This window comes from Papio anubis, chromosome 2 (genome assembly GCF_008728515.1).
Source record: "Papio anubis isolate 15944 chromosome 2, Panubis1.0, whole genome shotgun sequence".
Classification (NCBI taxonomy): Eukaryota; Metazoa; Chordata; class Mammalia; order Primates; family Cercopithecidae; genus Papio; species Papio anubis.
The window spans coordinates 190,686,009-190,702,576 of NC_044977.1; the positions used below are offsets into that span (position 1 = coordinate 190,686,009).

Consider the following 16,568-nt stretch of genomic DNA (forward strand, 5'->3'; position numbering starts at 1 on the left):
CCCGGGTTCACACCATTCTTCTGCCTCAGCTTCCCGAGTAGCTGGGACTACAGGCGCCCGCCACCTCGCCCGACTAGTTTTTTGTATTTTTTTTTTTTTAGTAGAGACGGGGTTTCACCGTGTTAGCGTGACTAGGTTTTGAAGTGGTTTGTTTCACAGTGATACAGAGAAACCCAAGTGAAACAGTTGCATTTCGGGACCATTTTGTCTATAATAGTCTTTATGACCTATATTCTTGTCCATTTATTATATATCAGACACCATACTAAGCATTCTACATTTATTACTCCATTTGATTTTTCACAAGAATTCTATGAGACAGCACCTGTCATTACTAATTACACTTGCTTTACATATAGGAAAGGCTCAGAGATGTTAAGTAATAAAGCCAAAGTTACACAGCAAGTGAATGGAAAGGCCAGGATTAAACCCCAACAACCTAACCTTAGACCTTATGCCATTATGCGGTGCTCTGTACTGTGACTGGAGGCAGGTGACCCGGGGGACTAAACCCCTGATGAGCAGACTCAGATCTGTGGAATTTGCCTTTGCGCGTTTTATTTTGCCCAGAGAGCTTGCTCTGGGAAGTTGGAAGCAGCTGTCTGGGCTCATGCTGAGGCTTCTGGGGGCCAGCAGCCAGGGTTTTGTGAACTCATTCACATGGAGAAACAAATGGTTCTGACCTTTTCTTTTTAAAATGTTTTTCAAGGGAACTCGGTGCTGGCAGCAGGGTCTAGATGGATGGCATCGGATGCTGAGAAGTGGAGCCTCTACCTTGCGTCGATTCTCTTGGTAACTTGGGCCAGCTCAGCCAGAAACACGGCAGGGCTGGGCAATGTCCCGCTGACGGTCTGTGCAGAATACATCCTCCTCCCTTTTCTCCTCACTTTTATTATTTTTCTAGTCTGCTTTTCTAGTCATGGTGGCTGCTTTAGATTTTCTGTCCTCAGAGCAAAAGAGATGGAAAAAGGAGGATACAGTCACATGCAATTAGAGGCGTGGATGGGGGCAGGAAGCAAGGGAAGGGTGGAGGGCTGTGTCTCCAAGTGGAGACGCAGGAGCCACGAGGCACCGATGGCTCCCTCTCCATGCAGGCAGGGCTCTGGAGGCGCCAGGGCAGAGCCAGGCACCCCCTGGTCCTCTGCGGCACGTCCCTTCGCAGGATGTTGGGGACAGGATTCTAGATATGAGGGGCTGCAGCTCTGACTCGTGACGGCAGCTCTGGTCCTGGGTGTACGTATGGAAAAGTGCTGATCGCCAGCCTGGCCTCTGGGTCTCTCTTCTCTCTTTCCTTCCACCAGGCCTCTCCTTGGTGTCTGCCATCCACATGCACAGCCCTGTCTTCCGAGCCAGGGGATCAGGAAACAGCGTGGGTCATGTTGAGGGACACAGCTCACCTCTGCCCACAGGACAAAACATGAGCCTGGCGGGCACAGGCCTCACCTCCAGCTCCCGGGAGTCCCTAGCCTGCTCCCTGACCCTCCATCCTCACCCAGATCCTCCGCTGCTCCCCAGGAGCCCTCGGTGTGCACAGCTTTCGCTGGGCTGGGATAGTCTTCCGCACACTCGGCTGCCGTTGTGTTTGCCAAGCAGCAGACCTTTACGGACCATTTGCCATTGTTTTCATATCCGCATACCACATGTCCTGCTATTTGCTTATTAGTTTTCTTTAAAGTGACTCTTTCTTTATACTTAATTGATTTTACAAGTGAAACGAAATGGTGAAAACCAGAACCACTTGCTGTAAATAGAAGATGCCTGATCAACGGAATACAATAAAAACGAGATACTATCATTTTAGCTCAATATCGTTGTCTTCCAAAGATCCAGGCTTGAGGCCTGCCCTGTGTTTACTGAATGGAATATCACCATCTGTTAAAGATGTACCAATGAGACTTTCTTTTTAATGTAAACTAAAGAAACCAAAGAGAATTGAAAAAGGCAAAACTCTTCTTGCTCTGTGATTTAATGCTATTCAATGTTGTGTCTGTATCTACCTCAAGTCATTTCTCCTCCCTCCTGTGGCCCATATGTCACGCTTTGACAATCACAGTTCTGCCCAAATCCTGACTTGTTTTTAAGGACCAGCTAAAAGGTTCTACTGCCTCCAAAAGTCTTCAGAGTCTTTGCTTACTACTTCTGCCTGTGTCTTTTTCTTCTTTCTCTAACCACCGCTCCCGGCCTTTTCCTGGTAATTTTTAACTGAAAGCCAGGCGTTGTATATACATCTGCATCATCGAACATGGTAGTTATAAGTCACGTGTAGCTATTTGAATTAAAATAAAATAAAATATAAAATTCAGTTCCTTAGTTGCACTAGCCACATTTGAAGTGTTCAATCGCCACATAAGATTAGTGCCTACTGTCTTGGCCAGTGCAGGTTACAGACCATTCCTATCATTGCAGAAAACATTTATGGTAACAGGTATAATAGTAACAGTATAGTAACAGGTATAATACTAACAGTATAGTAAACATTTATAGTAACAGGTACCATTTTATAGTAAAAAGTACCAATTATTATGATACTTACTGTACCTAACTGCTCTGAGGCTCCATGCCAGGAGACTCCTGCTTCGAGAAGGCAGAGACTGTAAACTCTTCTTGGAGCACGTGTGGGGAGGGAGGGAGGTGGGGATTTTATGTGTATTTTTCATGCTGCTGAGCACAAACGTGATGCTTGGTTGACCCTGCTGAATTAAATTTAATTCCTTTTGACAGCTAACTGTAATTGTGTTGCTCTAAAGTTGGTTTTATGCCATCGTATCAAATAATATGTATATAAATAGCAAAATAACTTTTCAGCTCAGAACCCTTATTTTGTGCAGTGTGTGATACAATAAAATTCTGGTATAAGAAAAGAATTCGCAAAATTATCTACCTTGTGTGTAAAGGCTACCTTGTCTAGAGTTAGAGTTTTATGAATTAGAAAGAAAAAGCATTTTCCCTCTCGGACTAAATGTATTCCTTACTCTCTTATCCTTTCAACAAACCTTGACGGAATACCTACCATGTGCCAGACCTTAGTAAACTCCAGGGGAATAAAGATGAAGATGAAGTTGTATTTCTGATTTGGAGAGGCTTATAATTTAGAAAGGGAGATGATATGAAAACCAAGCCAATTGTCCCAATTCAGTGCAAACACAATACAGGTATGCACAAAAGTGCTGTGAGAACTAAGAGAGGGGCTTTGACTATGACTAGGAAAGCTGGAAAAGGTAACACAAAAGGGATGACCTTTGGATCATGCTTTGAAAATGAGCCAGACTTGTCAGAAAAAGAGCATTCCAGGCTATAGAAAGAGCAGGAATTGAGCTATGGAGGCTTATATCTAGGGTTTTAGAAGCAGCCAGTGACAAGAGGTGGCTGGTGTGTAGAGTATCTGGGGGAGGGATAGGAGACAGAGCTGGAATGAGAGGTAGGGGCAAAGTAGGAAGGACCTTATGTGCCTAGCAATGGGTGGTGGTTGTAGGTCTCTAAATATGAAAGTGTAACAGAGATGGCTGGTTATCTACTCTAAGATGTATTATCTCTTCCCTTCTTACTTACAGAACTCTGCTGTTTAATTAGGCCTATTAATTTCTGGAACAGAAGAGTACATTCCTCAGCTTCCCATGCATTTAGTTAGCCATATGAGTAAGATATAAATGAATGAGTAAGTCTGGACCAAAGGGAGATAAGCAGAGTGTTGTGTGGAACTCCTAAGAAGATGCTTAAAGGGAGATGAGTTATAAAGCAGAGAACCCCGTGTCATTCTTACTTCCTCTTGTTTTGGTTTGCAACTTGGACATCATGCTTGGAGTTTCAGCAGTTCTTTTGTACTACAAAGTCACTTAGAGGATGAAAGCCACAACTAAAAATGGCAGAGTAGAAAGAGGAGGCACCAACCCTGTATGTCCTCTTTTATTTTATGTGAGAAATAAACAAGGATTTACGTGATTTAAATTATTGTCACTTGGGGATTTGTAATAGTCAGCCAAACTTAATGAATACAGGGAGTCATTGCCTCTCTGATTTAAACACCATGTCTGGTGTTTTAGACCAGCCACCTCTTGTCACTGACTGCTTCTAAAACTCCAGATACCCAATATTCTGGATCTCCTTTGGATCTATATATGCGAATTTTTTCCTCTTGGTTTTCAGTCATTTGATTTTACCTTCTTATTTTCCTGGTAATTTTTAATTGAAAGCAAGCCAGGCATTGTATACATCTGCATCATTGAATACCGTGGTTACAAGTCACATGTAGCTATTTGAATTAGAAAAAATAAAATAAAATATAAAATTCAGTTCCTTAGTTGCACTAGCCACATTTGAAGTGTTCAAATGCTTTGAAAATGAGCCAGACTATAAGCCAGACTTACTGTTTTGGCCAGTGCAGATTACAGACCATTCCCATCGTTGCAGAAAATAGACATTGCTGCTGTAGAGATTATTTGAGGCTCAGGATGATGTTATCTTTCTCCAGAGAGGAAACTCTCATTTTTGACCAACAATTAGGTTTTAACTCTTCTAGACTGATAGACCCTGCAGTCCCACTTTTGTCTCTCTAGCTCCATAAGGCTGTCAAATGGTCAGTTCAGTTTCTCAAACTCTAGACTGCTCCTTATGAAAGGGCAAATGCCTCAAGAGCAGCTAAATGTTGGACTTACCTCTTTGTATTTACCTTCTTTCCACAGTCTTGGCCCTTCGCATCTTTGATATTGGTCACTTTCCAACGACTTCAAATGGATTTTTAAAATACAGTATTCAATTTTGTAGTTATTATTGGTAGAAGGGTTGGTCTAATACAAGTTTGTCTGCCATAGCTGGGAGCAGCAGTTGTATCTCTGTCTTAGGCGTATAGCTTGGGAGGCAGTACAGAGGAAGTATGTTAGGATAGTGTAGGCAAGAAACAATGAGAGCTTAAAGTCTCCAGGGAGGGAGAGAGGAGACAGATTTCGGAAATTTGAGCAATTGAAGAAAGCGAAGTTAGCTGGAATTGGTGTCCAAGTGGATGTGGGGCATGAGAGACAGGGAGAGGGAGAGGAAGAATTCAAGGATGACTTTCAGGTCACAGCCCTTAGATATCTTGGGCAGCACAGTGGATGTGCCCTTCTAAGTGATATAAAGAGCAGGGCCTGAGGATAATTCTGGTGGCTCTGGAGGTGGTTGCATCAAGTGTGCCGTGTACAATGTCCTGTTGAGGTGAGACCGGTGGAGCAGCTGTTATGCCTGGTGTTCACTGGCAGAACAGCAGTACCTTCCCCCAGGCTAGTTCTGTAGCATGGCTTTAGTTTGGTTCTGCTTCTCCTCCTCTTCCTCCTCCTGCTTCTCCTCCTCTTCCTCATCCTCCTCCATCCCCCTCTCCCTCTTCTTCTTTTTCTTCTTTTTTTCTCCCCTACTCCTTTTCTGCTTGCTACCCTGGCCTTCTGGGCAATTCCAGTACTCTTTGAATGAACTTCTTGTTGAGTCCATTTCTGTTGCTCGAAACCCAGTACTCTGATGACTAAAGAAGTATACACTCATAATATCCAATGTGTACATTACAGAGAGTTTTCTCCCTATGGACTGAGTTTCTTAATATAACTCTGGTATGTATGCTTGGTCTATTTTCCAGATATTCTCAGAAGTGATGAGAAAAAACCAGAATGTAGAGATGGAAGGTGGAATAAAATGGCTATTTCAAGCAGTGATAGTATAATAATGCCTTAGTTGAAGCCAAGAGAATGGTTCATATTTCCTAGACACTTTGAAGCCTGGGAAAGAAAGAGAGCTTACAGATTTTCATTTAATCTCTCTCCCTCCCCAGTCTAGGAGAGGTATTCCCATCTAGGGATGCAAAGCTAATTCCAGGGACTCTGGGTGTGTGACTTTCTCCTAGCATGATGCAGTGCTGGTCAAACAAAGGCCAGCCCAGCATTGACCCTTCAGCTGAGGAGGAGCAGGGTCTCCGCCAGGTCTGGGTGAACCTTTCTCTTCCTGGGCATGACTCGTCTGACCTGAGAGTGAGCACTCTGCTCCCTGCAGTGCCTAAAGGCTGCCTGGGATGCAGACAACTCAGTATCCCTGGGGTAAGTGGCCTGAGCTGGAGGTCCAGGAGCCAGAGTCCAGACTTAGGGCATCACTACATCGATGTGGTCCTTGAAAGTCCGCAGGCCAAAAGGGGAACGGGGAGGATGTCTGACACCTGGCCTTCTGCTGTTCTGAGCTCCACAGAGGCCAGAGCATGGAGGACCCTACTGGCCAAGTTCAGACATTTGGAGTTTACTCTAGGGGCACTGAGGAGTGAGTAGCTTAAGTGACTTGGTTTGCATTTTGGAAATCTGACTCCAAATCAGAATTGATGGAAGGGGAATATGTTATATGTTGTGAACCCAGTTAGGATCTGCTGTAGTGGTCCACATGAGAGAAGAGGCAGACCTGCAGAGGAGAGTGTGGTAGGGACGCGGAGGAGACAGGCATTTCGTGATAGGCTGTGGACAAGGTCAGAGTGACCTCTAGAAGTTCTCTCAGGCAGATCCAGAGGAAGAACCACCGGATTTGGGGGAAGGATAATAAATTCTGTTTGGACATGATACTTTGAAGTGTCTGTGAGAAACGCAAGACACTTGGGCAGACTGTGTGTCTAAGGATCAAAGGCAACGTCTGGGTGAGAGATCTGGGTTTTGGAATCCTTGGTCAGAGCTGGCATCTGTCTGAATCACTCCTGAAATTGATGGCTTGGGTGTCTGCATATGGACTGACCCTGGCCCCCTGAGGCCGGATGCTTTTACAGTTTCTTGTGCCATCTTCTGCTGGGACCACCCCAGATGACCCACCATGCCCCGTGGACTGGCCCTGCCTGTGGCCCCTGTCCTTGCAATCCATCCCACCTGCCTCTTGGGAGCTGGAGTTCTGACAGGGACAGGCCTGACCATCTCAGTCCTCTAGCTGGGAGAGGGCAAGAGCTCACCATGTAATGAAGCTTCTAACTTCTCAAAGCTGCCTGTGTAGACAGACTCACAGCTCTCGTGAGAGCCACCTAGAAAGGCTACAGAAATATATGCAATTGTCAGGGGAAACCAGGAGTGCTGCCATAATCTTGAGGAAAGTAGCGTTCACTTAGGTTGCAGTATGTGGGCTGTGGCCCAGAACTTGGCTCCCATCGATGCCTGAACCACAGTGTACTCTGCTCTCCCACTGCCAGTGCAGAGCCCAAGCTGACCTCAGGTGCTCTCCTGATCATGCCCAGCTTGCAGCCTTTCTCTCTGGGATGAGCTTCCTCACAGCTTCTTCCCAGTGGATGAGGACACAGTTTTTAAGACCAGTGTCACATGTCACCTCCTCTCTGGATCTTTCCCCAAGCCAGTAGCAGTCGCCCCTCCTCTGAGCTCCCATGATGCTTTGCGTAGCTTCCATCCTGTACCATTGAGTACTGCGCCTGGGACAGTGAATATGCAGGTCTGTCTCTCCTGTCCAAGTGTAAACTCTTTGAAGGCCACTTTTCATCTTTCTATGTCTAGTGCCTAGTTCAGGGTCTGGCACAGAGGAACTTAGTGTTTGTTGAATGCATAAATTAATAAAATAATTACACACAAGAATTAGAAAGAGCCACAACCTGGTGAACAGTAGACTGGAGTCCAGCCTCATCCCCTATCCCCGTGCTCCCTGAACCTCCCTGGGTAGGTCACTCGTCCTCTCTTCAGCATCCTCGTCTGTAAAACAAAGGAGGTGGAACCAGTTGCTAAGGGTCATCCTACTTTGATGCTCTGTCATCTATGAACTAATCCCACCCTACTTGCAATCTGCAAATAAAGAGACTCTGAAGACACAAAGCTCTAATCAGAACTGAAAGGCTCAAAGACTTGAGATCTTGCCAAACTAAATAGCCACAGAAGAGTCAAGGAAAACATCGGGGAGGAGGGCTTGGGAGGAACAGAGGGGAGGCCCGGGCCATTGCAGGTGCAGGGAGCAGAGGCGCAGCAGGAAAAATGCTCAGGGTTGGTATTGAGGGGTGATGAGGCACTGGCTTTCGGGGAGCCAGGCAGGCCCTCCTTCTCCTTCGTGGATTGGAATTGCTCGTTGCATTTTGCATAGCCTTTTAGAAAGCTGAAGAGCAGGATTTTTGGAGATGAAGAACCAAGTCCCCTCATCTTTCAGCCGAGGAAACAGAGAATAACTGGGCTGGCCCACGGCCTCAGGGAAGATCTCATGACCCTGAATCTGGGACTTGTTTTGACTCCCAGGTTTATTGTGAGTCACTGGAGGATGGGCACATCTGTCTTCCGTATCTCCCAGCTGCCTCATGCAGAGTTTCATACCCAGAAGGTGTTTCATAAGTGCTCACCAGACACCTAACATCCAAAGAACCTTGAAGGACTCTGTTCGTGTGCTGAGCAATTTCAGCTCTTGGAGGGGGTTGTGGGGGAGAAGGTTTGGGTAATTTTCCAAAGCTTTGGAGGCCTGGCAGGGCTCATGGTGAACTTATAGGGTTAAATTGCTTGCCTCTGTGAAGGGAATGAACTCTCCCAGGGCACCAAGTGGTTAGAGAAAGAAGTAATTCACTAAATGGTTCCTTCCTACAGCAGCAGAAGAACAAATGTGCTTCACACAAGCGTGGAAATTACTTATCGCAGGAACATTTTCGGGGAGAATCATTTTTTCAGAGCTGTTGGATCGTGACTAGAGCCAGCACTGTGACGCCACAGCCAGCTAGCCCTTTGAGAGAGATGGCCGAGAGGCGGCACCTCTTTATTTTTACCAGAGGGACCCTTGAGATGGGGGGAGGGTAGAGAGAGGCAATACTCATGACAGTTAAGAGTCACCTTTTCTCACTGAGTCATCCTCAAGACTGGTAAACTGAGGCCCAGAAAGGGGAGAGGACTCTTAGAGCCATTCAGGGACTGGGGCAGGAGCAAAAGGGCCCCTGGCTCCCAGCATGGGCTCTGCCCTCAGCTGGCCTGTCAGAGTCCTGAGGACATCTTCCTCTCTGTTCCTAGGTTACCGGATTAGTGACTGGACCCTCCTATTGCCCCTCGCTCTTCATCACAGTTGCTTAACCTGTGTCCAGAGGGCTGCGGCAGGGGACCTGGGAGCGTAAGGAGCTCTCCTTGCCCCTCTGCGGGTAGAGCAAGTCTTCTCCACTTTGTTTCTGAGTTAAGAGAGCTCATCTTTTGGTGAAAAGGCTCAGAACTCTATAGCTTGCTTATTTTCACTTCGCAACATCCAGTAAACATTTTCCAAGTCACCGTACACATATCTAACTTGGTTTTGTTTTCAATGGTTGCATTTTAATCTGTGTGTGGATCTCCCATAATTTATTCAACCAATTATTTACTGATGGAAATTCAGGTGGTTTCAAGCTTTTGCTAATACAAGAGACAATGTAATAAATGTCCTTAAAAGGTACTCTTCTGTACTTGCTTTAACAATTTCTTTCTCTTTGTTTTTTTTGTAGTATAGATGTGTAAAAGTAATACTACTGGGTTAAAGAGCAAGTCTATTTAAAATTTTAATAGAAATATCCAGCTTACTTTCCAAAACTGTGTAGCAATTAAATCCTACTGCTGTGTGCACTCATTTGATGGCAAAAATTGAGAAGTTGTGATACCACATGTGGGAGATGATGTCTATTAACTGTGTCTCTTCCACATTCCTAGTAGAAGTGCAAATTGGCACAACCATTTTGGCAAGTCATTTAGCATGGTCTTACAAAGTCGGACCTTCGTGTATCCTGTGACCTGTGACCTGGCGATTTTGCTACTAGGTGTGCATGAAAATGCTCTCACATTTATGCTAGGAAACTCACACAACAAAGTTCCAGTAGAATTGTTCCTATCAGCAAAAAGCCAGAAACAACAAATGCCTGTTGACAGGATATTGACTATATAAGTTGTGGCATTGCCACATAATGGCAGTACAAATGAATGAGCTATAGCTACACGATATTCAATATAGTATATACATACACTATGTAACATATATAACACAATTCTATATACACATGCGTAAAATACTGAGTGAAAAGATCCAGAAGAAGAATATTGTTTACTATTATTTACTATTTAGTGAACAACTAAATCTAAATAAAACAATATGTAAAATAAAACTTTAAAACAACCAAGGTAATGATAAATAAGTGGTTGGCTCCGGTGGGAGAGGCAGAGAGGTCTGATGAGGAAGAAACACACAGGCAGAGACATGATATTGCCAATGCCCTGGTTCTTTGGAGGAGTGCGTTGGTGTTAAGTATATCATAATTAGATGAAAATCACATATTCCTTGGCCTTCGTTTCTGTTTTCTTTTTCTTATATAGGCCTTAGCTCCTGACACAGTCTCATGAATGACCCTCTTTTCATTAATTAATTGATTGATTCATTCATTGATTCATAATTGATTGATTCATTGATTGATTCAATTAATTAATGAAAAGAGGGTCATTCATGAGACTGTGTCAGGACCTAAGGCCTATACAAGAAAAAGAAAGCAGAAACAAAGGCCGAGGAATGCAAGACGAGATGTAGCCCTAGGAACCAGGTTTCTGACTAAAGGGAAGTCAGGACTGTCAGCCTCCCAAGTTTGGATCAGGGGACTTTCAGAGATGTTGACACATTCAGTGCAGCGTCCCTGAGAGAAGCCCGGGTGGCTTTGTCAGAACAAACAGCATGGACCTTTTGCCACAGCAGTTCTCTTGGGTATAGATGATGTCAGAGTCTGTCATCCTGAAGGCCTGGGAATGATTGGTTTCTTCCCATTTCATGTGTTTCCTCCTATGGGGAAAAACATCATCTGGAAATTTTTACCTTGCCTTGGAGTGAGGCACCCATTGGTTGGGGTGAATCAGCACCAAACAGCCACACACCGGTGTCTGGGGTTCAGCGTGAGGCTACCTGGAACTGGGCGAACTGCCCAGAGAGAAGCCCTGTTCTTGCCCTGCAACAGGCACACTCACCTCCACATCACCTCTCTGCGGTTCCAGCCGGCTGGCAACAGCCCCAGCCCAGGAAGGACATAATGGATGAAAGGGCAGCCCAGGAAGGATATGATGGATGAAAGGGCATAGCAGATTAGAGTGGGGACACCTGTCGTCAGGTGGAATTAACAGCGACCTCTTCTAGGTGGAGTTACCTTGGCTTCAAGACAGGGACGTCTGGTCCCTCCCCACAAGGTTCCTGCACTAAAACAATCACCTTCCCTTCTGAACTGGCTTGGGTGCCAACCCTCTTTGATAAGAAAGGGTCTAAACTGCTGATTATGATGGGGTCCTGGCTAGGTGGGTCAGGATGGGAGCACAGACTTTCCATCAGCTTCTGTATCCTGGGGCTCAGCATGGCGTTGTCTTGGGGAGCAGCTGTCATTGTTCAGTGGTAGATGAAATACTCACTCTCTGCAACCGCATGAGAAGATGATGAGCTGTTATTGTTATTATTTTTGATTTGCAAAAAGAGCAAAGTCATAAAGCCCTGGGGTCACTTAGCTAATGGACACATAATTTTCCAGGCTCTCTCTAATGCATCAGATTATGGGCAAGAGAGCCAGCTCTGTGCTCCTCTCCTAGCCGTGGTCTGGCTGCACAGTTAGGGCTATACCAGCACGACCTGGACAGCTCCAAACAGTCTGGGATGTTTGCACCAGGTTTCCACTCCCAGGCCTGGGCACTCAAAGCTTCTTACAGCAGAAAATCTCAATTTGTCAGTAATAGGAAGATCACCCACTCAAGAAGACAGAACTGCATTACCAGTCATTTACCTGATCCATAGTCATTGTGGGGACTACAAATGTAGGGAACTATTCCCTCCACTCTGACGCTTCTCGCTTTCCGTAAATAAGACCCAGCTACATGGGTTTACTTGATCTCTAAGGAGTCTTTGAAGTTTTGCAACATTGTCTGTTTACAATGACCGGATTCCTCTTCCCAACGTCCCGTCTTGAAATTCTGCTCCTTTTTTTTTATGGAGTTTATGGGAGGGCTGGGGCTTCTCCTAGCTGAAAGAGTGTTACGATCTTTTGATATCATGAAAAACTTCCTCTGAAATTTCCATCATTAAAAGGGAAATCAAATACTGCCTCCTCTTTGGAACCTCCTTGTTTCTCCCGTTGGAATTAAGTACTCTGTCTGCACATTCCCTTCTTGTGACATGGAAACTGTGCACTATGTTGTGGTTGTGTACAGTTGTGTCTCTCCCATTTGCTTGTTAAGTCCCTTAAGGGCAGGGAGTGAGGTCATGAGAGAGAAGCTGTACGAGGCGCGTGGCACAGAGTCAGAAGGTGACAGGCGCTAAAGGAGGTCAGCTGCCACTCTGCCCTGCCCAGAGCCGGGTACAAAGTGGGTCAATTTAGATTTTAGTTGAACACACATGGAACGGAGAGGTCAAAAGGACAAACAAGCTAAAGCAATAAGACATAGGATAAACGTTTTGTGAGACTCCCAAATTACTTGTTCTGAGTGAGGAAAGAGAGGGGATATGTCCAGTTTTGTTACAATACAGTTGCGGAGTTTGGGGGGCGGTTCCAGAATTAGTTGCACTGAGCACAGGAGACAAATCAGATTGTGTGATTTGAATTTCTTGATTTTGAAAATTTGAGATGGGTTCCACCTGCTGCTGCCACCCGGTCTCTAGGGTATCTAAACCACGTATACTGACACCAGGACAAGGGAAGGGACCTGCTTCTTCAACCCATAGTGCACCCCACACTTGTGGGTTTCCTGATTGGCTTAAACTGAGGGAAGGGTCATCATTTACATTTGAAGTATTTTTGTCATACAAAATGTTAATGATCATATCTGTAATAGTGGGGTTTGGCCTCCAAACCTAGGGGAGCAATTAGAATTATTTTACTGCAAAGGGCAATCTTTTGCCATTATAATTTTTTAGTTTTTCAAATAATCTCCATCTGATTTTTTTCTTTAGTTAGAACAATGTAAGGGGAAATGAACTGGGGCCTTCAGGAGGAGGATTAATAATAGTTGCTGCAACCCCCATCAGCTCCAGTTAACCAGCACCCAGCCTTTGCCACTATCTCTAAGCCATACAAGAATCTTGCCAAATAATTTATTATTTCCTTTAAGATGAGGAAACTAACACCCCAAAAGGATGACTTCAGCTCAAGACTGAAGCTAGGATTCAAAATCAGGCCTGCCAGCTTTCAAAGCTTGTCTTCCTGCCTCCAGGCCTTCTCCCTCCCAGAAGCCGGGCTGTGTCACTCAGACCAGGATGGGCTGCACAGGCATGAAATGTACCCGAGAGCTTGCTGGAGAGTCTGTGGAGGGCAAGGGCTTCTGTTATCTGAAAGGCCCTTCTGATCTTTTTATATCATGAAAAAATCTTTCCCACAATTTGCACCCTTACAAGGCAAATCAGGATAACAGATAATGACCCCTGCAGTTTGAGCTCTGGCTCTCCTCTGAGCCTATGCAATTGCTCTAAGATGTAGCAGAAAGGTCGCACAGGCTGTGGACTCAAAGCTGTTTACCTTGACCAAGTTACTGAGCATCTGGGAGGTTTAGTTTTCTTATTCGTAAAATGAGGCTAATAAAACCCTCTTGTTGGGGGTGATATGATGATAAAATGATTCATTGAATGGCAGTGCCTAAAACAGTACATAGAACACAGTAAGCACACCACAAAAAGGATATTAATTGAGTACATGAACATAAGCGTACACTCTCAAAAGACTGGCATAGAAATTGCATGTATGAATATATGGTGAAGGCCAGAGGGCTTTGTTAATGTAATGCATTGGATGCCTCTACGGGATGATTACAGGGGATTCTGCAGTAGCGACACTGAGCCTTGGGGCAAGCATGCGATTCGTCAGGGGTTGTTGCCATTGCTCAGTGAGGGGGTGATGAGTTACTCCTCCCCTGTAGCCTGTAGCCCACTTCTCAGGGCCCCACCCATTAGGAAATGCTGGACAGCGGTAGGTGGAAGGGTGGCCGGAGCTCAGCCCCCGCAGGAGAACAGAGGAGAGGAGAAAAGGAAGGCCCACACTCAAGAGCTGAAAGTCTCCACCATTTTATTTTAGTGGTAGACTCCAAACAGTTTCATTACTTCGGGGGGCTGAAAAGGCGACAGACACCAGCCTATTTAAATAACCCAAATCTTGTAGCAGGAGAGACATAGAGTCGTTAAAACTCAGCGAACATTTATCAGTCCCAGAAGCACCTCCAGCGTTCACCCAGGGGCTTGGAAGGAGGCTGTTCAGTCCGTGGGAGTGGGTGATTGATGTGTGCAATATGCCACGGTGGCTCTGGGCTGGGCCTTTATTGCATTAGCTCCCACGCATGAAGCGTGATGCATCGACTCAATTCACTTCACACGGCGGATGGGCCTGCACTGCCATGAGGATGCCTCTCCCCAGGCACGTTTGAGGCCAGGGAAGAGATCCTGAGGAAAGATGCAGGGTGACAGGAAGGGCTGGGGACATGGCTGTCCTGCTGCCACTGTGATGGTGCAGTTCACCTGGGGCTGGAGCACCACAAGGCAAGAAGGCTTTTCTGTAAAAATGGACCATCCCTTCACTTGGTTGGATCTGCCGTGGCCCTTCTGTTCCGATTAAGATGCAGTGGGGAAGGTAATCAGAGAATGAGCAGCATCACAGATGCCTGGGACCTGCTCATTTTGGTTTAAAATTTGTTCTCTTTCATGCTTCTGGCTTGTTTTTCTTTGCAGTTTTGAACTTGCTAAACGATGTTTATTATTTTCAAAGCCTTTGGCTCACTCAGACAAAGGGAGCTCGGATTAGTGGAGAGAACATTTGATTAGGATCTCAGAGACCTAGCGAGCTCTGTGATCTTGGCAATTTCACCCTTTCAACAAACATTGAGGGCCCTCATTCTGTGCAAGGGATCCCATTAGATGCCATGGAAGATGCCAAGATGTGCAGACAGCCTCTGCCCCCAAAGTGCCATAATCCCCTCCCTGTGTCTCACTTTATCTGAAAATTGAGAACCATGGGATACGCCCAGCGTCTTCCATAGAGTTGCAGATAGGATCATGCATGAAAGCACTCAGCACCTTCTCTCTCTCCTCGAGTATTGAGAGAATCACTAACCAAGATGTCATCAAGATATGAGTGCTAACTTTCCATTTTTATTTAAAAATGAAACTAATTATGACCCTTTTTACTTATCCAGGGGTTTGAAATGTAAGAACCAAGCAGATCAACTGAACCTTTAAGTCAGTCTGAGGACACTGGCAAGTAGGGCAGAAAGAGGCTGGCTGCCCCTCCATTCTGCTGGGGTCAGTATCCCTCTGGTTTTACAAGGGGCTATTAAAAATATATAGTGCCCGAGAAGTGACAAAGAAATGGAGTCTCTGTTTGTCCTTGGAAAAAAATGTAGGCCACAGTAAGACCCCTGAGAAAAATCTCTAGACAGTCTGCCAACCTCTTTCCATCATCTGGAAAGGAAAGGAAGGTCCACAGAGGCAGCTCAGCGAGGGCAGAGGGTGGGCCACAGGCTCTCTGAGTGTCCTCCATGATTCACTGGTGTGGAAGAGCGAACATCAGTCCTCAGAGCCCAGCTTCAAGGCACCAAAAGACTCCAAGACTCAGCCAGAAAGCTGGGCCCACACTTGGGGAGGAGGGTGACAATGGTTTCTCAACAACATTGATTGCCTATGGGGTGTGCATGAGAATTGCAGCAGGATCCTCACAGATGAAGGTGGGCTCCCTGAATTCAGAGGCATCAAAGCCCAGGGAATGGCTGCTTCCTGCATAAGCCTCTGGGACACTCTTGATGTGCTAGGTTCCCCATGATTATCCTGGTGAACCTCCTGCCAACCACTGCAGGTCAGTTTAGGGCAAGGCTGAGGGCCACTGGATTAATCTGTTTTCATGTTGCTGATAAAGATATACCCAAGACTGGGAAGAAAAGGAGGTTTAATTAGACTTACAGTTCCACATGGGTGGGGAGGCCTCAGAATCATGATGATGTAAGGTGAAAGGCACTTCTTACATGGTGGCAGCAAGAGAAAATGAGGAAGATACAAAAACAGAAATCCTGATAAAACTGTCAGATCTTGTGAGACATTCATTGCAACAAGAACAGTATGGGGGAAACCACTCCCATGATTCAAATTATCTCCAACACCAGGGCCCTCCCACAACATGTGGGAATTATGGGAATATGATTCAAGATGAGATTTGGGTGGGGACACAGCCACCATCTCAGCCACCAAGCCACAGCCTTGGTGAGGAGGGAGGCATCAATCTGCTCTCAAAGGATGTGCAGGCTGGATGTGTGGCGGGGCTGGGAGCTGCAGGCAGCTGGGAGCAGGAGGCTGTGTTTGCTGATCGCTGAACACTGTTCCACCTCTTCAGCTTCCCTGATGGAGCACTAGAGGCTGCTGAACAGCAACAGGGCATGGTCACTGTATGCAGTAGGTTACTGATAACTTAGGAGATGACCAGGGGTATGCTGGGGCAGGGCCCCCTCCCAGCCAGGAGCCACCGTTGGCTCACATTCATGGTCGCAGGAGCAATGGCTTCAGAACCTTGTGTCTCCTTCTTCTTTCCAAGTTTCCTGACCCACCCAAGGTGATGATAGTCCTAGGATGCAGCCAGCATGGCGCAGTGGCACCAAGGACCATGTGGGCTCTTTAAA

At 45.9% G+C, this 16,568-nt stretch overlaps 1 protein-coding gene across 5 annotated transcripts in view; it reads left to right on the top strand.

The window, feature by feature from the left end:
* The window catches only part of LOC103882502, a 186,387-nt gene that overhangs the window by 127,770 nt on the left and 42,049 nt on the right, over nucleotides 1-16,568 (top strand). Inside the window, exons 3-4 of one of the 5 annotated variants that reach the window (XM_009201978.4) lie at nucleotides 710-792; nucleotides 1,302-2,864. The exons of 2 other annotated variants lie outside the window; for them this stretch is intronic. In XM_009201978.4, the coding sequence (XP_009200242.2) occupies nucleotides 710-792; nucleotides 1,302-1,421 (203 nt within the window). In that variant the 3' untranslated portion in view covers nucleotides 1,422-2,864. Of the gene's footprint in view, nucleotides 1-709; nucleotides 15,205-16,568 lie in introns of those variants that run through there. 2 more of the 5 variants (XR_002520647.2, XM_009201977.4) reach the window with 2 other exon arrangements.